Below are 23,230 nucleotides of genomic sequence, written 5' to 3' on the forward strand. Positions count from 1 at the left end.
GCAGGTGCCGGAGTGTGGCGACTAGGGGATTTTCACAGTAACTTCATTGCGGTGTTAATGTAAGCCTACTTGTGACTACTAAGTAAATATTTTCTCCCAAAAAGAGAAGTCTTTATAATGATGAAGGGATTTGATGGGGTAAACATAGACAACTGTCACATTCCTCAGGCAGTCCTTTACCAAGCTGTATCTTTGTTTTGCCATTAATGCATTCTGATGACTTAACGGATACTTCAAGAACTTTCTCAGCCTTCTGCAAGCTCATTTACATTCCCTTTGTCCAATTCCAACACCCACCCTTATGGTATAAATCTCTGCTCACTCTCTGCTTTCCTCCCTGCTCTGATGAAGGGTCATCTAGACTCCAGTCAATCCAGATAAATGCGAAGTGATGCATTTTGGTAGAACTAACGTAGGGGGGAGCTATACGATAAATGGCAGAACCATAAAGGGTGTAGATACGCAGAGGGACCTGGGTGTGCAAGTCCACAGATCCTTGAACGTGACGTCACAGGTGGAGAAGGTAGTGAATAAGGCATATGGCATGCTTGCCTTTATAGGACGGGGCATAGAGTAAAAAAGTTGGGGTCTGATTTTGCAGTTGTATAGAACGTTGGTTCGGCCGCATTTGGAATACTGCGCCCAGTTCTGGTCGCCACACTACCAGAAGGACGTGGAGGCTTTAGAGAGAGTGCAAAGGAGGTTTACCAGGATGTTGCCTGGTATGGAAGGGCTTAGTTATGAGGAGAGATTGGGTAAACTGGGGTTGTTCTCACTGGAAAGATGGAGGATGAGGGGTGACCTAATAGAGGTGTATAAAATTATGAAAGGCATAGATAGGGTGAACGGTGGGAAGCTTTTTCCCAGGTCGGTGGTGACGTTCACGAGGGGTCATAGGTTCAAGGTGAGGGGGCGGGAGGTTTAACACGGATATCAGAAGGACGTATTTTATACAGAGGGTGGTGGGGGCCTGGAATGCACTGCCAGGCAAGGTGGTGGAGGCGGACACACTGGGAACGTTTAAGACTTATCTAGATAGCCACATGAACGGAGTGGGAATGGAGGGATACAAAAGAATGGTCTAGTTTGGACCAGCGCGGGCTTGGAGGGCCGAAGGGCCTGTTCCTGTGCTGTATTGTTCTTTTGTTCAAACATTGGCTCTATTCTCTCCCCACAGATGCTGTCAGACCTGCTGAGATTTTCCAGCATTTTCTGTTTTTGTAAAGGTACACAAGATGCGCGGGTTAGGTGGATTGGCGACGCTCAATTGTCCCTCAGTGTTAGGGGGACGAACAGGGTGAATACATGGGGTTACAGGAATAGGGCCTGGGTGGGATTGTTGTCGGTGCCAGGCTTGATGGGCCGAATGGACTCTTTCCGCGCTGTAGGGATTCTATGATTCTAAGTCGCTTTGACTTATGATGGCGGGGAGGTGGGGGCGGGGGGGAGTGTGAGGGGGAAACTAGCAACTTAAGCTTATTCATTAGTCACAAGTAGGCTTACATTAACACTGCAATGAAGTTACTGTGAAAATCCCCGAGTTGCCGCACTCCGGCGCCTGTTCAGATACACTGAGCATAGCTAATGCACCTATCTTTTGGACAATAGGAGGAAACTGGTACATCCAGAGGAAACCCATGCAGAGAACCTGTAGACTCTGCACAATGATCCGAGCTGGGAATCGAACCCGGGTCCCTGGCGCTGTGAGGCGGCAGTGCTAACCACTGTGCCACCGTGCCACCCTAATTGTGCACAGCTCGGAGTAGTTTATTTTTGTGTGAGATGCACTGACCATCAGGCCCTCTTATTTATCACTCCTGTACGGTCAAAGTTGTATTTACTCTTAAACTGCCTAATTATTCTTCTGCGCACTCATTCCTGTGCATGTTCAAGATATCATTATAACTAATGGTTCTCCGTCACGTATTGTGTGCGCATCTTAGATTCAGCAAAGCTCTTTTTACTTCACGAGCTTTTGTTCATGACCTATTTACACTGTAATCGAAGTTTGTAGAAAAAAATTGCAAAGTTGTTTGTTAAACTTTTCTTCTGAGCAAATATCGTGCAAATTTATCAAAACCAAAGCATTCATGTGCCTGAAGGGAGGGAGGTAGAGAAGGATAATATTCCTCCTTTGTAACTAAGGGGAGACGGTGGCCCAGTGGTATTGTCACTGGGTTAGTAATTCAGAGCTCTGAGGACCCGGGTTCGAATCCCACCGTGGCAGATGGTGAAATTTGAATTCCAATAATGTTCATAGATTCCCTACAGTACAAAAAGAGGCCATTTTAGTTAAGTTTATTTATTAGTCACAAGTAGGCTTACATTTTCTTTTTCATGAAGTTGGAAAAACTGTAGTTTTGTTCTTTGTCCACTTCCTATCGTTAAGTTTATTTATTAGTGTCACAAATAGGCTTACATTCACACTGCAATGAAGCTGCTGTGAAAATCCCCCAGTCGCCACACTCTGGCGCCTGTTCGGGTACACTGTGGGAGAATTTACCATGGCCAATGCACCCTAACCAGCACTTCTTTCGGACTGTGGGAGGAAACCGGAGCACCCGGAGGAAACATGGGAAGAATGTGCAAACTCCACACAGACAGTGATCCAAGCCGGGGATCGAACCCAGGTCCCTGGCGCTGTGAGGCAGCAGTGCTAACCACAGTGCCACCGTGCCGCCCCATTTGGTCCATCGAGCCTGCACCAAGGACAATCCCACCCAGGCCCTATCCCCATGATCCCACATATTTACCCTGACACTAAGGAGCAATTTAGCAAGGCCAATCTGCCTAACCCACACATCATTGAGTTCTGGAATTAAAAGTCTAACGATGACTATGAAACCATTGTCCAATTGTTGTAAGAACTTATCTGCTTCACTAATGTCCTTTAGGGAAAGTAGTCTGTTGTCTTTACCCGGTCTGGCCTACATGTGATTCTAGACCCATGGCAATGTGGTTGACCTTCCATTTCAGATGGGATGGGCAATAAATGCTGGCTTTGCCGGTGATGCCCACATCCCATGAAAAACAATCCAGAAAACAATTATCAGCTGCGAGGAACATTGGCACTGGAGGAGGCCATTCAGCCCTTTGAACTCATTGCATCATTGAATTAACTCAATGTTTCTTCCAAGGAATCTGCAGTTTAGATCAGGTTCCACAGCACAGAAACAGGCTCTTCAGCCCAACTAGTTCTCACCAATGTTTGTGCCCTACACCAGCCATTTCCCACTCTAATACCTAACCTGATCACCGTATCTTTTTATCCCTTTCTTTCCTTTCAATGCATCTCCACAATTGGTGTCCTGGTGGGATTCAAACCCAGGTTCCCCGGAGCAGTATTTGATTCGGTTTGACTAATTGTTGTCACATGTATTAGTAGTGTTTCTTGCGCACTATACAGACAAAACATACTGTACATAGAGAAGGAAAGGAGAGAGTGCAGAATGCAGTGTTACAGTCATAGCGAGGATGTAGAGAAAGATCAACGTAATGCGAGGTAGGTCATTCAAAAGTCTGACAGCAGCAGGGAAGAAGCTGTTCTTGAGTCGGTCGGTACGTGACCTCAGACTTTTGTATCTTTTTCCCAACAGAAGAAAGTGGAAGAGAGAATGTCCGGGGTGCGTGGGGTCCTTGGTTATGCTGGCTGCTTTGCTGAGGCAGCGGGAAGTGTAGACAGTGTCAATGGATGGGAGGCTGGTTTGCGTGATGGACTGGGCTACATTCATGACCCTTTGTAGTTTCTCTTGGACAGAGCACAGCCATACTATCTGCATGGAGTTTGCACGTTCTCCCCGTCTCTGTGTGGGTTTCCTCCGGGTGCTCCGGTTTCCTTCCACAGTCCAAAGATTTGATTTATTATTGTCACATGTATTAGCATACAGTGAAAAGTATTGTTTCCTGCGTGCTATACAGACAAAGCATACCGCTCATAGACAAGGAAAGGAGAGAGTGCAGAATGTAGTGTTAGTCATAGTTAGGGTGCAGAGAAAGATCAACTTAGTGCGAGGTAGTCTATTCAAAATCTTGACGACAGCAGGGAAGAAGCTGTTCTTGAATCGGTTGGTAAGTAACCTCAGACTATTGTATCTATATCCCGACGGAAGAAGGTGGAAGAGAGAATGTCCGGGCACGTGGGGTCTTTGATTATGCTGGCTGCTTTTCTGAGGCAGCGGGAAGTGTAGACAATGTCCAAGGATGTGCGGGTTATGTTGACTGGCCATGATAATTTGCTCCTTAGTGTCAGGGAGATTAGTAGAATAAATATGTGGAGTTACAGGAATACGACCTGGGTGGGATGTGGTCGAGGCAGGCTTGATGGGCTGAAGGGCCTACTTCTGCACTGTAGGGATTCTATGAATCTTCATTTCAGAATGCAACCTCAGGCTATGATGTAAATCTTTCTCTTCTTATAAAAAAGATGTTGCTGTTAATACAATTAAAAATTCATAAACTCTAAGCCTAAGAGATGAGGAGCAGTTCAGGTTTAATTAGTAATATAAACAACGTGTTAGAAACATGTTGAAGAAACACTTAAGCAAGGATGCTAGCAGGTTTGAGTCCAGAAATTTCTATTGGCAACATAATCAGAGAATTGTCCTGTTTTTCACCAGGATCTGGGCGCAAAGATGGTAGGCGCAAATCTAGCAGAGATCCAAAGGGTAGGTGGTACGGAGAATGAACAGCATCCCAATGGGATCGCCCGAGACTAATATCCATCAATTAAGGGGTTCGGAGAAGATTTTCCCCATTTGGCCTGGGTTTTCTTGCACTGGAACCAAATGAAGCTTGGTTTTAACTTTGTTACAATTTATACTTGCTTACACGATTGGAAAACAATGTGACAGGACAATTTTGTGCATTGGAAACAAGGACAGCACAGTGGCACAGTGGTTAGCACTGCTGCCTCCCAGTGCCAGGGACCTGGGTTCGATTCCCGGCCTCGGGTCACTGTCTGTGTGGAGTCTGCACGTTCTCCCCGTGTCTGCGTGGGTTCCCTCCGGGTGCTCCGGTTTCCTCCCACAATCCAAAGATGTGCGGGTTAGGTGGATTGGCCAGGTTAAATTGCCCCTTAGTGTCAGGGGGGACTAGCTAGGGTAAATGCCTGAGGTTATGGGGATAGGGCCTGGGTGGGATTGTGATTGGTGCAGACTCGATGGGCCGAATGGCCTTCCTTTGCACTGTAGGATTCTACCTTCTCACCTCTCCCAGGAGATTAAGGAGAGCACGTACACCTAGATGCACAAGGTTATGGGGATAGGGCCGCGGGGGGGGATTGTAGTCAGTGCCGACTCGATGGGCTGAATGGCCTCATTCTGCACTGTATGATTCTATTGCTACGTGTATTGGAATACAGTGAAAAATATCATTTCTACCACGCTATACTTACAAAACATACCATTCATAGAGTACATAGGGGAGAAGAAAAGGAGAGGGTGCAGAATATAGTGTTACAGTTGCAGATAGAGTGTAGAGAAAGATCAACTTAATATGTGATAGGGCTGTTCAAAAAGTCCGATGACAGAAAAGAAGAAGCTGTTCTTGAGTTTACAGGTACATACTTTTAGGCTTTTGTATCTTTTTCCCGACTGAAGAAGGTGGAAGAGAGAATGTCCGGGGTGTGTGGGGTCTTTGATTATGCTGGCTGCTTTTCCGAGGCAGCGGGAAGTGCAGACAGAGTCAATGGATGGGAGGCTGGTTTGTGTGATGGATTGGGCTACATTCACATCCCTCTGTAGTTTCTTGCAGTCTTGTGCAGAGCCTTGCCAAGCAGTGATACATCCAGAAAGAATGCTTTCTATGGTGCATCTATAAAAATTGGTGAGAGTCACAGTTGAATTTCCTCAGCCTTCTGAGAAAGTAGAGGCGTTGGTGGGCTTGCTTAACTATAGCGTCGGCATGGACGGACCAGGACAGGTTGCTGGTGATCTGAACACCTCGAAACTCAAAGCAATTGAAGATGTCACTAATTGTTCCAAAGTTTGGCCTATTAATTTAAATAGATGAAAATCTAGGGCAGGCATTCTTTTTTAATTCATTCGTGGGCCATGGGTGTCGTTGGCTGGTCAGCATTTATTGTCCATCCCTAGTTGCCCTTGAGAAGGTGGTGGTGAGCTGCCTTCTTGAGTCCACATGCTGTGGGTTGACCCACAATGCCGTTAGGGAGGGAATTCCAGGATTTTGACCCAGTGACTGTGAAGGAACGGCCGATATATTTCCAAGTCAGGATGGAGAGTGGCTTGGAGGGGAACTTGCAGGTGGGGGTGTTCCCATGTATCTGCTGCCCTGGTCCTTCTAGATGGAAGTGGTCGTGGGTTTGGAAGGTGCTGCCTAAAGATCTTTGGTGAATTGCCGATCCTTTCACCCTGGACATTCTCTCTTCCACCTTCTTCCGTCAGGAAAAAGATACAAAAGTCTAAGGTCACCTACCAACCGACTCAAGAACAGCTTCTTCCCTGCTGCCATCAGACTTTTGAATGGATCTTCCATATATTAAGTTGATCTTTCTCTACACCCTAGCTATGATTGTAACACTACATTCTGCACCCTCTCCTTTCCTTCTCCCCTACGTACTCTATGAACTGTATGATTTGGATATTTTTTTAATTCATTCGTGGGACATGGGCGTCGCTGGCTAGGCCAGCATTTATTGCTCATCCCTAGTTGCCCTTGAGAAGGTGGTGGTGAGCTGCCTTCTTGAGTCCTCGTGCTGTGGGTTGACCCACAATGCCGTTAGGGAGGGAATTCCAGGATTTTGACCCAGTGACTGTGAAGGAACGGCCGATATATTTCCAAGTCAGGATGGTGAGTGGCTTGGAGGGGAACTTGCAGGTGGCGGCGTTCCCATGTATCTGCTGCCCTTGTCCTTCTAGATGGAAGTGGTTGTAGGTTTGGACAGCACGCAAGAAACAATATTTTTCACTGTATCCCAATACATGTGACGATAATAAATCAAATCAAAGTACCTCCCCCCGGCAGGAGGGCAAAGGAAGAAAACCAGGTGTGTTCGTGCCATTTTACTACAGGCATGGAGTCTGAATGAACTGAACCTCTGGGGAGCCCATGGGTTCCAACACGAGTATTTTAAGCAGTCAGTCACTCGCACTGCCAACTGTGATTTAGTGAGATGAAAAAGAATGGGTGAGTATTCAACGCTTGGAGATGAAAGATTTAAAGGCAGCAAAATGCAATATCGAGTTTCACTTGGGAAGTCGCTGCTGTCCAATCATCTGACGACTGGGGAGTTCTCAAATAGAGCAGGCAGCTAAATGAAGAGTATCGGCTTGGCGTTATCTTTGTTACAATTTATACTTGCTCTCTCAACAGGAGAACAATGTGACAGGACAGTTTTGTGCATTGGAAACAAGGCCGACACAGTAACACAGTGGTTAGCACTACTGCCCCACAGTGCCAGGGACCCGGGTTCAATTCCCAGCCTCGGGTCACCGTCTGTGTGGAGTTTGCACTTTCTCCCCCCGTGTCTGCGTGGGTTTCCTCCGGGTGCTCCAGTTTCCCCCCACACTCCAAAGGTGTGCAAGTTAGGTGGATTGGCCATGCTAAATTGCCCCATAGTGTCCAAAGATGTGCAGGTTAGATGGATTGGCCATGCTAAATTGCCCCATAGTATCCAAAGATGTACAGGTTAGGTGGATTGGCCATACTAAATTGCCCCTGAGTGTCCAAAGATGTGCAGGTTAGGTGGATTGGCCATGCTAAATTGCCCCTTAGTGTCCAAAGATGTGCGGGTTAGGTGGATTGGTCATGCTAAATTGTCCCTTAGTGTCCAAAGATGTGAGGGTTAGGTGGATTGGTCATGCTAAATTGTCCCTTAGTGTCCAAAGATGTGCGGGTTAGGTGGATTGGTCATGCTAAATTGTCCCTTAGTGTCCAGAGATGTTTAGGCTAGGGGGATTAGCGTGGTAAATGCATGGGGTAACGGGATGAGGCAGTGGTTGCACCTGGATCAGATGCTCTGTCAGAGAGTTGGCACAGACTCGATGGGCCGAATCCTTCTGGGGATTCGATTCTATCTTCTCAGCCATATGTTTGAGTTAACATTGGAGGTGATCTTACTGAGATATATAGGATCCTCAGGGGGTTTGACAGGGTAGATGCTGAGAGGTTGTTCCCCCTTGTGGGAGAGTCTAGGATCAGAGGGCACAATCTCAGAGCAAGGGGTCACCCATCTAAGACAGAGATGAGGAGGAATTTCTTCTCTCAGAGGGTCGTGAATCTGTGGAATTCATTACCGCAGAAGGCTCCAGAGGCTGGGTCATTAAGTATGTTCAAGGCTGAGATAGACAGAGTTTTAATCAGTATGGGGATAAGGCGGGAAAGTGGAGTTGCGGATTATCACATCAGATCTGTCACGATCTCATTAAATGGTGGAGCAGACTCGATAGGCCAAATGGCCTACTTCTGCTCCTATGTCTTACGATTTCATGCTTTTTTTTTGCATTTATACTATTTTCTTCATAGGAACATAAGAACTAGGAGCAGGAGTAGGCCATCTGACCCTCCGAGCCTGCTCCACCATTCAATAAGATCATGGCTGATCTTCTCATGGACTCAGCTCCACTTACCCGCCCACTCACCATAACCCTTAATTCCTTTACTGTTCAAAAATTTATCTATCCTTGCCTTAAAAACATTCAATGAGGTAGCCTCAACTGCTTCACTGGGCAGGGAATTCCACAGATTCACAACCCTTTGTGTGAAGAAGTTCCTTTTCAACTCAGTCCTAAATCTGCTCCCCCTCATTTTGAGGCCATGTCCCCGAGTTCTGGTTTAACCTGCCGGTGGAAATAGCGGTGGCAAGTTCACAGTCTAACTGATCAGAGTAAGAGGTTTTACTGAATTCTTTATTACATAGAATAACGGGGATTGGTAATGACAATGGAACAGCGAGTGGATCATGGATCAGGAGTTAACATCACACCTTGGTAAATTGCAAATTGAAATCAATAAGTCATCTGGAGGCTGTGTTGGAAAGAACCAACCATGAAACCCAAAAGTTTCATTGACATTTTTTGTCTCCAACTCTACACTTATGTGGTAGACACTGCATATCCTCTGAAGAAGTCTAACAAACTACCTCGTTGCAAAAAAAATAATAGATGGAAAATGGCCACCATATAGCATCTCAGGGAATCTAGGGGTGCAGTAAACGTGACCTCCTCAGCACCATCTGCATTTGAAGAACATTTTTTTAACTCGTATTTGGGATGTAGGCGTTGCTGGCTAGGCTAGCATTTATTGCCCATCCTTAATTGCCCTTGAACTGACTGGTTTGCTAGGCCATTTTTTTTGTTTAATCATTCGTGGGACATGGGCGTCGCTGGCTGGCCAGCATTTATTGCCCATCCCCAGTTGCCCGAGGGCAGTTAAGAGTCAACCGCATTGTTGTGGCTCTGGAATCACATGTAGGCCAGGCCGGATAAGGATGGCAGATTTCCTTCCCTAAAGGACATTGGTGAATCAGATGGGCTTTTACGACAATTGACAATGGTTTCATGGTCGTTAGTAAATTCTTAATTCCAGATTTTTTATTGTTGAATTCAAGTTCCACTATCTGCCGTGGTGGGATTCGAACCCGGGTCCCCAGAACATTAGCTGAGTTTCTGGATTAATAGTCTAGCAACAATACCACTAGGCTATCGCCTCCCCATTTCAGAAGAAATTAAAGAGTAAACAACATTGCTGTGAGTCTGGAGTCACATGTTTTTGATTTGATTTGATTTATTATTGTCACATGTATTAACACACAGTGAAAAGTATTGTTTCTTGCGCGCTATACAGACAAAACATACCGTTCATAGAGAAGGAAACGAGAGAGTGTAGAATGTAGTGTTACAGTCATAGCTAGGGTGTAGAGAAAGATCAACTTAATGCAAGGTAAGGTCATTCAAAAGTCTGACAGCAGCAGGGAAGAAGCTGTTCTTGAGTCGGTTGGTGCGTGACCTCAGACTTTTGTATCTTTTTCCCAAAGGAAGAAGGTGGAAGAGAGAATGTCCGTGGATGCGTGGGGTCCTTGATTATGCTGGCTGCTTTGCCGAGGCAGCAGGAAGTGTAGACAGAGTCAATGGATGGGAGGCTGGTTTGCATGATGGACTGGGCTACATTCACGACCTTTTGTAGTTTCTTGCGGTCTTGGGCAGAGCAGGAGCCTTACCAAGCTGCGATACAACCAGAAAGAATGCTTTCTATGGTGCATCTGTAAAAGTTGCTGAGAGTCATAGCTGACATGTAAGCCAGACCAAGTAAGAATGGTAGATTTCCTTCCCTGAAGGACATAAGTGAACCGGATGGGTTTTTCCAACAATCGACCATGGTTTCATGGTCATCAGTAGATTCTTAATTCCAGATTTTTTTTTATTGAATTCAAGTTAACTATCTGTTGTGGTGGGAATTGAACTCGGCTCCCCAGAACATTACCCTGGGTCTCTGGTTTACTAGGCCAGTGACAATATCACTATGCCACCAGCTTTTCGCTATTAAAATTCAAACTACCGATTGACATTTTAAGAAATATATTTGAAAGATAACACATTCTGAGTTACATGCTGTAGCATTCCTATTAAATAGTTTTTCACCCAATGGTAAACTGCTAGGTCTGCATTTGGCATTCTACACCATGTACCTCCGACCCACAATGATGATAACTGGTTACTCATGGAATCATAGAATCCCTACAGTGCAGACGGAGGCCATACAGCCCATCGAGTCTGTACCGAGTCTCCAACAGAGCCTCCCAACCAGTCCACAACCCTGTAACCCCATGGATTTACCCTGCCAATCCCCATAACCGGCACATCTTTGAACACTAAGGGGCAATTTACCATGGCCAATCCCCATAACCGGCACATCTTTGAACACTAAGAGGCAATTTAGCATGGCCAATCCCCATAACCGGCACATCTTTGGACACTAAGAGGCAATTTAGCATGGCCAATCCCCGTAACCGGCACATCTTTGGACACTAAGGGGCAATTTAGCATGGCCAATCCACCTAACCTGCACATCTTTAGACACTAAGGGGCATTTAGCATGGCTAATCCACCTAACCTGCACATCTTTAGACACTAAGGGGCATTTAGCATGGCTAATCCACCTAACCTGCACATCTTTGGACACGAAGGGGCAATTTAGCATGGGCCAATCCACCTAACCTGCACATCTTTAGACACTAAGGGGCATTTAGCATGGCTAATCCACCTAACCTGCACATCTTTGGACACTAAGGGGCAATTTCGCAAGGAGAAAAATCCCTAACCTATACATCTTTGGACACTAAGGGGCAATTTAGCATGGCCAATCCATCTAACCTGCACATCTTTGAACTGTGGGAGGAAACCGGAGCACCCGGAGGAAACCCAGGCAGACACGGGGAGAATGTGCAAACTCCACACAGACAGTCACCTAAGATTGGAATCGAACCCCGGCCTCTGGTGCTGTGAGACATCAGTGCTAACCACTGTGCCCCAATGCCACCACTAAATAAATAGCTACATATCCTAGATGAACAGCACGGTGGCACAGTGGTTAGCACTGCTGCCTCACAGCGACAGGGACCCGGGTTCAATTCTGGCCTCGGGTGACTGTCTGTGTGGGATTTGTATGTTCTCCCCGTATCTGTGTGGGTTTCCTCTGGGTGCTCCAGTTTCCTCCCACACCCCAAAGATGTGCAGGTTAGATGGATTGACCATGCTAAATTCTCCCTTCGTGTCAGGGGGATAAGCAGGGAAAAATATGTGGAATTACAGGGATAGGGCCTGGGTGGGATTGTCACTGCAGGTTTGATGGGCCAAATGGCCTCCTTCTGCACTGTATGTAACCTGAGAGAAAAATGATGCTTCAAATGGGGATGATGTGGAGGGGGTCACATTTATTGCACCCCTAGATTCCCAAAGGTGCTGAGGGTGGGCCTTCTCTTTCTATTTTTTGTTTTGCAACTAGATAGTTTGTTAGGCTTCTTCAGAGGGCATGCAGTGTCTACCATATCATGCTTCCTCACCCCCATGTCAATGGTGTATCTACCCGGCTGCCAACCCTAACTACCTCCCGTGCGTTGAAGTGAGACTCTAATCCGGGTGGCCCCCTCGTTTGGCCAGCCTCAAGTCTCTTCCCTGGTGCACTGCAGAATATAGCCGCGATTTCTTCACTCGCGTGCACCCGGCCTAGATGGAAGCAACAGCGATAGCGCACCCGATTCGTGGCAGAGTTAAAGCAATCCTATCTGAAGCGAGAGAGAGAGAGAGAGACTCATTGCTCAGAAGTGCGGCAGGAGCAGGTGAGAAAAAACGGCCTATCGGACCAAGCTGAGGAATACCTGGAAGTTACAAGTTACTGGTGATTTATTCCGGAGTTTCTGTGGGCGCACATTTCCCGATAGAATCTCAATTGCTTTTGTAAGCCGACTCTATAACGGCTGGCCGTTAAGTGGCAAGAATACAGAATTAGAACCTCAGATCAATAAATCTGGCGTCCTGGCAGGGGTGGAATTCAGCAGGACTTCATTATTACCAATCCGTTATCGCAAGCCTATCATTGCTAATGTTACCAAGAGCCTTGTCCCTCATTAATCATCAGCAGAGCTGAGTCAGAAGGAAGTGCAAATCCACACACACGTTGGCCAAATGTTTTGAGTTCATAACAAGTGCTTACTCTAAAGCGGCATAATTATCCGGGACAACACCACGGTCCCGCTGCCCTTGAGGTGCCCAACAGGGGAACAACTGAAGTGAGAGATGCTAATGAGTCCCTCAAGGCTTGTAATGACCCAAATTCTCCTCCTTCGTCCATGCAAAAATAATATTTGTGCTACTTTTAGGAATCTCAGCTGCACAATTGTGCACTTCCCGACTGCGTACATGTTTTAGGTTGGACAGAGTGGTCTTTCTAATTGCCTGCGTGGCTGGAGGGAGTTTTCCATCCGTACGCCACTGTGAGCAGTTTTGGGCCCCGCACCTCAGAATCCCTACAGTGCAGGAGGAGGCCATTCGGCCCGTCAGGTCTGCACCGAGCACAATCCCTACTCCCGTAACCCCACATACCCTGCTAATCCCCTAACACCAAGGTCAATTTAGCATGGCCAATCTACCTAACCCACACATCTTTGTATCTAAGGATGGATGTGCTGGCCTTGGAGGAGGTCCAGAGGAGGTTCACTGGGATGATTTGATTTGATTTATTATTGTCACATGTATTAGTATACAGAGCAAAGTATTGTTTCTTGCATGCTGTACGGAAAATCATACTGTTCATCGAGAAGGAAAGGAGAGAGTGCAGAATGTAGTCTTACAGTTATAGCTAGGGTGTAGAGAAAGATCAACTTAATGCGAGGTAGGTCCATTCAAAAGTCTGATGGCAGCAGGGAAGAACTATTCTTGAGTTGGTTGGTACGTGACCTCAGACTTTTGTATCTTTTTCCCCACGGAAGAAGGTGGAAGAGAGAATGTCCGGGGTGTGTGGCGTCCTTAATTATGCTGGCTGCTTTGCCAAGGCAGCAATGATCCCAGGAATGAAGGGTTAGTCACACGAGGAGTGGTTGAGAAGTCTGGGTTTATACTCGAAGAAGTTTAGAAGGATGAGGGGGGTCTTATAGAATACTGAGAGGCCGAGATAGAGTGGACGTGGAGAGGATGTTTCCACTGGTGGGAGAGACTGGAATCCGAGGGTACAAACTCGGAGTGGAGGGACGCTCCTTTAAAACTGAGATGAGGAGGAATTTCTTCAGCCAGAGGGTGGTGAATCTGTGGAACTCATTGCCACAGAGGCTGTGGAGGCCGGGTCATTGAGTGTCTTTAAGACAGAGGTAGATAGGTTTTTGATCATTAAGGGGATCAAGGGTTACGGGGAGAAGGCAGGAGAATGGGGATGAGAACCATATCAGCCATGATTGAATGGTGGAGTAGATTTGATGGGCCGAATGGCCTAATTCAGCTCCTATATCTTATGGTCTTGTGATTGAGTACCGAGAGTTGACCAACCGCAGATTACGACAATGGCCACCACAGTAGGTCAGAGGGTGGGTGGTGACTCGCTTGACTCCCTAAACCCTCCCCAGACTCTAGGAGGCGCAATTAGGGATCGGCAATAAACGCTGGGTTCAGCCAGCGACGCCCACATCCTGTAACATGAATAAATAAAGTCGCAAGAATTTTTTTAACAAATTCATTTACAGGACGCAAGCATCACTGGGCCAGCATTTGATGCCCATCTCTAACTGCCCTCCATTTCAGAGGGCATTTGAGAGTCAACCACATTGCTATGGCTCTGGAGTTACATTGTAGGCCAGACCGGGTAAGGTGAACAGATTTCTTTCCCTAAAGGACATCAGTGAACCAGATGGGTTTTTATGACAATCGACAATAGTTTCATGGTCATCAGTGGTTAGCGCTGCTGCCTCACAGCGCCAAGGACCCTGGTTCGATTCCAGCCTCGGGGGACTGTCTACGTGGAGGTTGCAGCTTCTCCCCGCGTCTGCGCAGGTTTCCAGTTTTCTCCCACAGTCCAAAGTTGTGTAGTTTAGGTAGATTGGCCATGCTAAGTTCTCCCTCAGTGTCCCAATATATGTAGGTTAGCCATGTTAAATTGTCCCTTAGTGTCCCAAGGTGTGTAAGTTATGGAGATTGGCCATGCTAAATGTATGGGGTTTCTGTGTTTAAATAACACAGTGTAATGATTTTAATCAGGCAATTGAGGATGGCCTGCTTGAATATGCACTCCCTAATTACGGACCAAATTGATAGTCCAATCAGGGAGCCCCATGCTTTGTATTTACACAGGAGTGTCAGTTCCTCTGGCACTCTGGATGTAGACTGCGTACTGAGAACACTGTATAGTGTTGTTGGATCTTGTAAATAAAGGAATCTTGGTGAAGGGACTTCCGCCTCCGAGGACTCATTACACACAGAAAAGTGGGTATTTAATACCAAAAGAGTGTCAAACAACCATCATTTGGATTAAGTAACTTCAGAGTTAAAATTAAAATATACAGGTGACTAATTTCTGGGAGCCTACCCCATTGACCTTCAAAGCGACTTCCCAAAGCGTGCAGCTCTTTTGATTAATCTCTCTGTTGTGAATACTCCTTCAGGCTTCCATTGGCAAGTCATCTGCTTAATGTCAAATTAGAACAGGAAGATTCCAAATTTAGTGCCAGAATCGACCAGATGTGTCCACTGCATTTGGCTTTTGGGTACCTGAGCCTCGGAGAAAGAAAACCACCCACGGCTCACATCCATCAATGACTAACTTGCACAGGATACAGCGCAGTTACAGGCCATTTGGCCCATCGGGACTACTGACAGCGTTTATGTTCCACACGCAAGTTTCTTCCTATCTTGCTTCTCTAACCCTATCGACATATCCTTCTGTCCCTTTCTCCCTCATGTGTTTGCTAAGCTTTTCCCCGTAAAAGGATCAAGACAATACTGTCCAGCATGCTTAAAAAGACATTGGGATTGGATACAATTCACCTCCACCACTCCCTTTTGCAGCAAGTTCCACTTTCCCACCACTCCCTGGGTAAAGAAGCTTCTTCTGAATTCCCTTGTGATGTTAATAACCAACTCTGGTCTGCATTATCGGTAGAAGCATCTTATGTCTACCCTATCGAATGCTTCTAGCATCTTGAAGGCACCTACTAAAGGCTTCAATGAGAAGGTGGACATTAGAACAAAGAACAAAGAAAAATACAGCACAGGAACAGGCCCTTTGGCCCTCCAAGCCTGTGTCCATTATGATGCCCTAACTAAACTAAAAAAAAAACCTTCTGCCCCTACTTAGTCTGTATCTCCCCATTCCTCCCTATTCACGAACCCATCCAGATGCCTCTTAAATGTTGCTAATGTGCCTGTTTCCACCACCTCCTCTGGCAGCGCGTTCCAGGCACCCACCACTCTCTGCGTGAAAAACTTCCCCCGCACATCTCCCTTAAACTTTCCCCCGCTCACATTGAACCTGTGCCCCCTTGCATTTGACACCTCGACCCTGGGAAAAAGCCTCTGACTATGCCACCCTGAGGACGGCATGGTGGCACAGTGGTTAGCACTGCTGCCTCACAGCTCCAGGGACCCGGGTTCGATTCCCGGCTTGGGTCACTGTCTGTGCGGAGTTTGTACGTTCTCCCCGTGTCTGCGTGGGTTTCCTCCGGGTGCTCCGGTTTCCTCCCACAGTACAAAGATGTGCGGGTTAGGTGCATTGGCCATGCTAAATTGCCCCTTAGTGTCCCGGGATGCGTCGGTTAGAGGGATTAGTGGGGAAAATGTGTGGGATTACGGGATAGGGCCTGGGTGGGATTGTTGTCGGTGCAGGCTCGATGGGCCAAATGGCTTCCTTCTGCACTGCTGGGTTTCTATGAGAAATGCCTCTCATAATTTTGTAGCCCTTTATCAGATCTCCCCTCAGCCTCTGTCTTTCCAGTGAAAACAATCCTAGTTTATTCAACCTCTCCTCATAGGCAATGCCCTCGAGACCAGGCAACATCCTGGTGAACCTTCTATGCACTCTCTCCAAAGCTTCCACATCCTTCTGGTAGTGTGGAGCAACAAGAACTGTATGCATTATCCCAGGTGAGGACAAGTTTCCCTCAATCATAAATTGTATCTGTTGTCCCTGAGGAATCAATGTGAGCATCTTAATTGACTCAAGTCTGGATGCCACTGAATTGAGTCTGATCACAGAAGTTGGTTTCAGTCTGCCTCAGAGGGGAAAAAGAAAAGATGCGAGTGTGGCAAGATCTTATTTTGCAGACACATAATGGAAGAACTCTGAGTTTTACTGAGACAATCAATCGGAAGAACAGACAGCGGAATGCTTGAGGAACGGTCAAAATCTTCTTTCTGCTCAAGGTCATATGAAGGCTTCCTCCGATCATTAGTAAATGATGGCTGTGCTCGATCGCTGGCTTTACTTCACAACGGCCGGGGACAACTGGATCAATCATTTTGTTTCACCCATCCGTCAGTGGATAGCTCAAGTCTATTTGCATTTGTACTTCTCAGCCCCTGGCCTGTCCTGTAAACATGAAGGTTGCTGGCTTAACCACCATGGCTTCTGCCAGGGCACAGCGCGCAATCTGAACACCGCCACCTAGTATTTTTTATTTCAATTCATTCATGGGGTGTGGGCATCGCTAGCCCATCCTTCATCACCCTCGAGAAGGCAGTGGTGCACTCCCTTCCGGAACCGCTGCAGCCCATGTACTCCCAACTTGTATAAGTTGCTGGTGTGGCCGCACTTGGACTATTGTGTACAGTTTTAGTCACCCTGTTGTTATGACGCAGAGGCTGATCCCCTTTTGAGAAGCCACGCTGAATCCCCCAGAGAGGAATACCCCTCTTTGTAATCTGAACTGGCACGGTGGCACAGTGGTTAGCACTGCTGCCTCACGGTGCCAGGGACCTGGGTTCAATTCCCGGCTTGGGTCACTGTCTGTGTGGAGACTGCACATCCTCCCCGTATCTGCGTGGGTTTCCTTCGGGTGTTCTGGTTTCTTCCCACAGTCCGAAAGACGTGCTGCTTAGGTGCATTTACCCAAATAGGTGCTGGAGTGTGGCGACTAGGAGAATGTCATAGTAATTTCATTGCAGTGTTAATGTAAGCCTTACTTGTGACTAATAGATAAACTTTACTTTACTGTTAAGTATTTGGGAAGGTGTGAACTGTTCTTCATTCACGTTTAGAGGTTCATTAACAGAAAGACCTGACACTCACTTTAAGTGAACAATTAACAAGTTATATATTTAACCAACCTGGAACTTTAACTAAACAAGTAACATATCGATTAAAGTAAGGTACGACTGGAATGCTGTTCAAACAATTACAAGGACCATTCATAAACCCCAAAAAAAGCAGAATTTAGTCACTCTCAAAAAATATACAACCAGGTTTTGTGGCTTTGGCACATTTTTGGAGTTCTTCTGTTGATTCTGCAGTCTTTAAGCTCTTCCTGATTTTGGCATCCTTTGTTAGATAGATGGTGAGCTCTCTTAAGAGATATATTAAGCTGGCAGGGAGCTGCTCTTTCCCTCCCTAGGCTTTGAGAGGTGGCAGCTCTTCAGTTGAACTGAAGGCAGGCAGTTGATCTCCTGTTGAAATAACTGTGATGACCTATCAATTTTCCTATACCAGGATTGGGCCAAATGCGGGCAATTGGGACTAGCTGGGAGGGCACCATGGTCAACATCGGAAAGGATTAGAGGGATATTGGCCAAATGCGGACAATTGGGATTGGCTGGGGGGGCATCATGGTTGGCATGGACCGGTTGGGCCGAAGGGCCTGTCTTCATGCTGTATTTGTCTCTGACTCTCTGACTCAAGGTAGATGCAAATGAACTGGAACGTGGATTTGAACTCACGCTCACAGGGAGTGTGACACACCATGCATCCATCCCTGTTCTCCCTTGAAGCATGGTGGACAAAATCAGAGAGCGACTCTGGCGGGTTTCTCCATGGTATGGAGCCAAGTCATTTCTACAGGCAAAGCTCAGAGCTCTAAACCAGCAAACTGTCCAGAGAGTGCGATTTGGTTACAGGCTACAGGAGACCAGTTTGAACAGTTAGACTTGAGAAGAATGGAACTTACCTTCTTTATCATCAGCATTTTCCAAAGGCTTCATCACTGCAAAAGTCAAAAATAGGCATGTTTATTCAAGAGCTTCTTTCCAAAATTGTTGTGCTAGATTTTACTCCACTGAGTGTATTAGTCAGCTCATATATTAAAGGTTATGAGTTTCCTGTGCAGAGTTTTTCTTGGAAGTATGTCTCCCGTGCTTCAAGTTCCACCCACCCTATAATCATTTCTGTCGCTCCCTGATATTTTTACTCAGTCTCAGAGCTGCTTACAAAGGTTTAGATGTTGTCAATGGTGTTTACTTCTGGCTTTTTCTTTTGCCTCCCTCTTCCAATTCATAGAATCATAGAATCCCTACATTGCAGAAGGCGGCCATTTGGCCCATTGAGCTGCACCGATAACAACCCACCCTGGATGTGGAGATGCCGGCTGGACTGGGGTAGGCACAGTAAGAAGTCTCACAACACCAGGTTAAAGTCCAACAGGTTTATTTGATGAATAAATCACCTGATGAAGGGGCAGCGCTCCGAAAGCTCGTGCTACCAAATAAACCTGTTGGACTTTAACCTGGTGTTGTGAGACTACTTACAATCCCACCCAAGGCCTATCCCTATCCCTATCGAGGGCGGCATGGTGGCATGTGGGTCCTCACAGTGCCAGGGACCCGGGTTTGATTCCGGCCTCAGGTCACTGTGCGGAGTTTGCACGTTCTCCCCGTGAATGCGTGGGTTTCCTCCAGGTGCTCCAGTTTCCACCCACAGTCCAAAGATGTGCAGGTTAGGCAGATTGGCCATGCTAAATTGCCCCTTAGTGTCCAAAGATATGTAGGTTCAGTGGATTGACTATGCTAAATTGCCCCTTAGTGTCCAAAGATGTGCAGGTTAGGTGGATTGGCCATGCTAAATTGCCCCTTAGTGTCCAAAGATGTGCAGGTTAGGTGGATTGGCTATGCTAAATTGCCCCTTAATGTCCAAAGATGTTTAGGTTAGGTGGATTGGCCATGCTAAATTGCCCCTTAGTGTCCAAAGATGTTTAGGTTAGGCAGATTGGCCATGCTAAATTGCCCCTTAGTGTCCAAAGATATGTAGGTTCGGTGGATTGGCTATGCTAAATTGCCCCTTAGTGTCCAAAGATGAATAGGTTCAGTGGATTGGCCATGCTAAATTGCCCCTTAATGTCCAAAGATGTTTAGGTTAGGTGGATTAGCCAAGCTAAATTGCCCCTTAGTGTCCCAAGATGTGCAGGTTAGGTCAATTGGCCATGCTAAATTGCCCCTTAGTGTCCCAAGGCGTGACAGTTTGGTAGACATAGGTATGGCAAATGCGCGGGGTTACAGGGATACAGGGATAGTGTTTGGGGGGCGGGGGGGGGGGGGGGGGGTGCAGTAAGAGCCTGGGTGAGATACTCTTTGGGAGGGTCGATGCAGACTCGATGGGTCGAATGGCCTCTTCCTGTACTGTAGAGATTCTATGGTTCGATAATGAGCTATGAGGGCGGTGGGGGGAGCATGGAATCTCTCAGGAATACCGGGACTGAGGGTCCAGCTACACAAGCTGAGGAATAGCAGAAGGGAGAATGAAGGCTGAGAGAGTGAGTGGATGGGAGGAAATCTCAAATTTGAGGAACGTTGGCAAATCAACAAGGCCTAAACAGTGGTTCGGAAATGGGTCTGGCCCAGGGAAGAATGTGGGGCATTAGCTTTGTGATTTATGAAGTAGATTATGAAGAGTAATGAGTACAGAGGAAAAAAAAATACCATCACATTAAAGCAATTTGTTTTCAACCATCACTTCCATAAACATGTGTGCTGGTTATAAAAGAGAATTGGTTGTGGAGAATGGCTTACGAAAGGCACACTCGATCATCTCCCTTTGTCTGAATGTTATGTAGGTCATTAATGTAGGTCAGGAACAGTTTCAGGGTAGTGATTCTGTGTCAGTGTCCCAGCAACGCCGTACGTCTTTAATAATCCAACCTGCTCTTCAGGAGACCTCAGAGACCAGAGGCAGAGCACGTGTCACCAGCTCCCACTGCCCAGGGTGGTCTCAGGAACAAGGACAGACCATGGCACAGCGGCTGGCACCGCTGCCTCACAACGCCAGGGACCCGGGTTCAATTCATTTTATGACCTCGCTCGAGAGAGAGAGACTGGAAAATCCCGCCTGAGGTCAACAGACATTTCCGTTGTGCCACCCCTCGCCCGCTCCGATTCCGTGGGCTGGCGGGCCGGTGAAATCCCAGCAATAGAATTCCTACAGTGCAGAAGGAGGCTATTCGGCCCATCGAGTCTGCACCGACTCTCTCTGACAGTTTACCGTACCCCATCCTCTCCCCGTATCCACACACATTTACCACGGCTAACCCATCTAACCTGCGCATCTTTGGACCGTGGGAGGAAACCAGAGCACCCAGAAACCCACGGGGAGAACGCGCAAACTCCACACAGACAGTGACCCAAGCCGGGAATCGAACCCAGGTCCCTGGCGCGGTGAGGCAGCAGTGCCACCATGCCGCCCCATTTTTATTGCGTATCTACATCCGTTAATAAACATGCCAAAACCCTCTCCATTTTCTGGCAGGTAGTCATGAAGATTCCGCCGGCGGGAAGGCCCGGAAAATCCCACCCAACATGTTGGTTGCAGTTGTCACCCGGAACCTGGATTAAAAGGGTCAAGGGTCACTGGCAAATTGCGAAGAGGGCAGGAAGTGATGCCTCAAGTTGTACGCAGCCATGTCTGATGTAACCAAGAACAGCAGCTGAGAATTAGAAGCAGGAGTGGGCCTTTTGGCCCTTCAGGCCTGCTCCGCCATTCAATATCATAGAGTCATAGAACTCCTACAGTGCAGAAGGAGGCCATTCGGCCCATTGAGCCTGCACTGACAACAATCCCACCCATGAAGAAGAAGAGCCATGAATTCTTGATGGGATCTTGTTTTTAAATGACTGCTTTAAAAACTAATTTTAAATGAAATGCTGTGGAACATGGCGGCTAAACATCAGATGTGCGTTTTTTCAATTGCCAAGTTGATTGCTGTAAATTGGAAAAAAAGCTTCTTTAACATGGTTAATATTTGGTAACAAATATATATTTGTTGTAACTATACAGATATCTAGCCCTATCCCTGTAACCCCACGCATTTTACCCTGCTAATCCCCTTGACACTAAAGGACAACTTAGCATGGCCAATGCATCGAACCAGCATGTCTTTTGGACTGTGGGGGGAAACTGGAGTACCCGAAGGAAACCCACGCAGACGTGGGGAGAACGTGCAGACTCCGCACAGACAGTGACCCGAGGCCAGAATTGTGTCCAAAGCTGTGCAGGTTAAATGGATTGGCCATGCTAAATTGCCCCTTAGTGTGTAAAGATGTACAGGTTAGGTGGATTGGCCATGTTAAATTGCCCCTTAGTGTCTAAAGATGTACAGGTTAGGTGGATTGGCCATGCTAAATTGCCCCTGATTATCCAAAGATATGCAGGTTATGCAGATTAGCCATGTTAAATTGCCCTCTAGTGTCCAAAGATGTCCAGGTTAGTTTATTTATTTAAAGTTTTTTTTATTAGCGTCACAAGTAGGCTTACATTAACACTGCAATGAAGTTACTGTGAAAATCCCCCTAGTCGCCACACTCCGGCGCCTGTTCGGGTACACTGAGGGAGAATTTAGCACGGCCAATGCACCCTAACCAGCACGTCTTTCGGATTGTGGGAGGAAACCGGAGCACCCGGAGGAAACCCACGCAGGCACAGGGAGAATGTGCAGACTCCACACAGACAGTTACCCAAGCCGGGAATCGAACCGGGTCCCTGGCACTGAGTGGCAGCAGTGCGAACCACTGTGTCACCATGCCGAGGTAAAATTGAATATTTCTTTGAGCGACCTTTGCTGCACCTCTAATTGGCAGAGTCAACATATGTGGCATCCAGGCAACACACTAAACTTTCACTCTAGTGTTGTATCTATATAATCAGGTCCTCATTTGAACTGGGTTTAAACAGCTCCCTTGTTTAATATTACCATCTGCGTTCAACACATCACAGACAGTGAAGGGGATCATTAAACAGCCACCAACTGTACTGCAAGTAGACCTCATACTCATCATTTTCAGGGCACAATTCAGGCTTTCAATGTCAGCACGAGGCGTTCCAGTTGAGTTGACAATGGATCCCACCATTGCCAATTTTAAGTTTGCTGCCTTTCCTGAATATTGTGTGTGGTCCACACTCTCTCAAAGTGCAAAAACAACAGAAAAAGCCCTTTCAGCCCCTCGAGCCTGTGCAGGTATTCATTCAAAACGGCTGGTATGGTGGTTAGCACTGCGGCCTCTCAGCGCCAGAGACCTGGGTTCGATTCCCGGCTTGGGTCACTGTCTGTGTGGAGTCTGCACGTTCTCCCCGTGTCTGCGTGGGTTTCCTCCGGGTGCTCCAGTTTCCTCCGAAAGATGTGCTGGTTAGGTACATTGACCGTGTTAAATTCTCCCTCAGTGTACCCAAACAGTGTGGCGACCAGGGGATTTTCACAGTAACTTCATTGCAGTGTTAATGTAAGCCTACTTGTGACAAGAATAAATAAATAAACATGGCTGATCTATGCCTCAATTCCTCTGTTCCATTACCCGTAATGCCCTTGCGAAAAAATATCTCAATC

At 46.9% G+C, this 23,230-nt stretch overlaps 1 protein-coding gene across 7 annotated transcripts in view; it reads right to left on the reverse strand.

Annotated features, from left to right (window-relative positions):
- The window catches only part of LOC144480539 (CD276 antigen-like), a 307,579-nt gene that overhangs the window by 24,341 nt on the left and 260,008 nt on the right, over nt 1-23,230 (reverse strand). For all 7 annotated transcript variants that reach the window (XM_078200108.1, XM_078200110.1, XM_078200107.1 and 4 more), the window contains exon 7: nt 18,593-18,628. In XM_078200108.1, the coding sequence (XP_078056234.1) occupies nt 18,593-18,628 (36 nt within the window). The remainder of the gene's footprint in view (nt 1-18,592; nt 18,629-23,230) is intronic.

Source organism: Mustelus asterias, chromosome 29 (assembly GCF_964213995.1).
Source record: "Mustelus asterias chromosome 29, sMusAst1.hap1.1, whole genome shotgun sequence".
Classification (NCBI taxonomy): domain Eukaryota; kingdom Metazoa; phylum Chordata; class Chondrichthyes; order Carcharhiniformes; family Triakidae; genus Mustelus; species Mustelus asterias.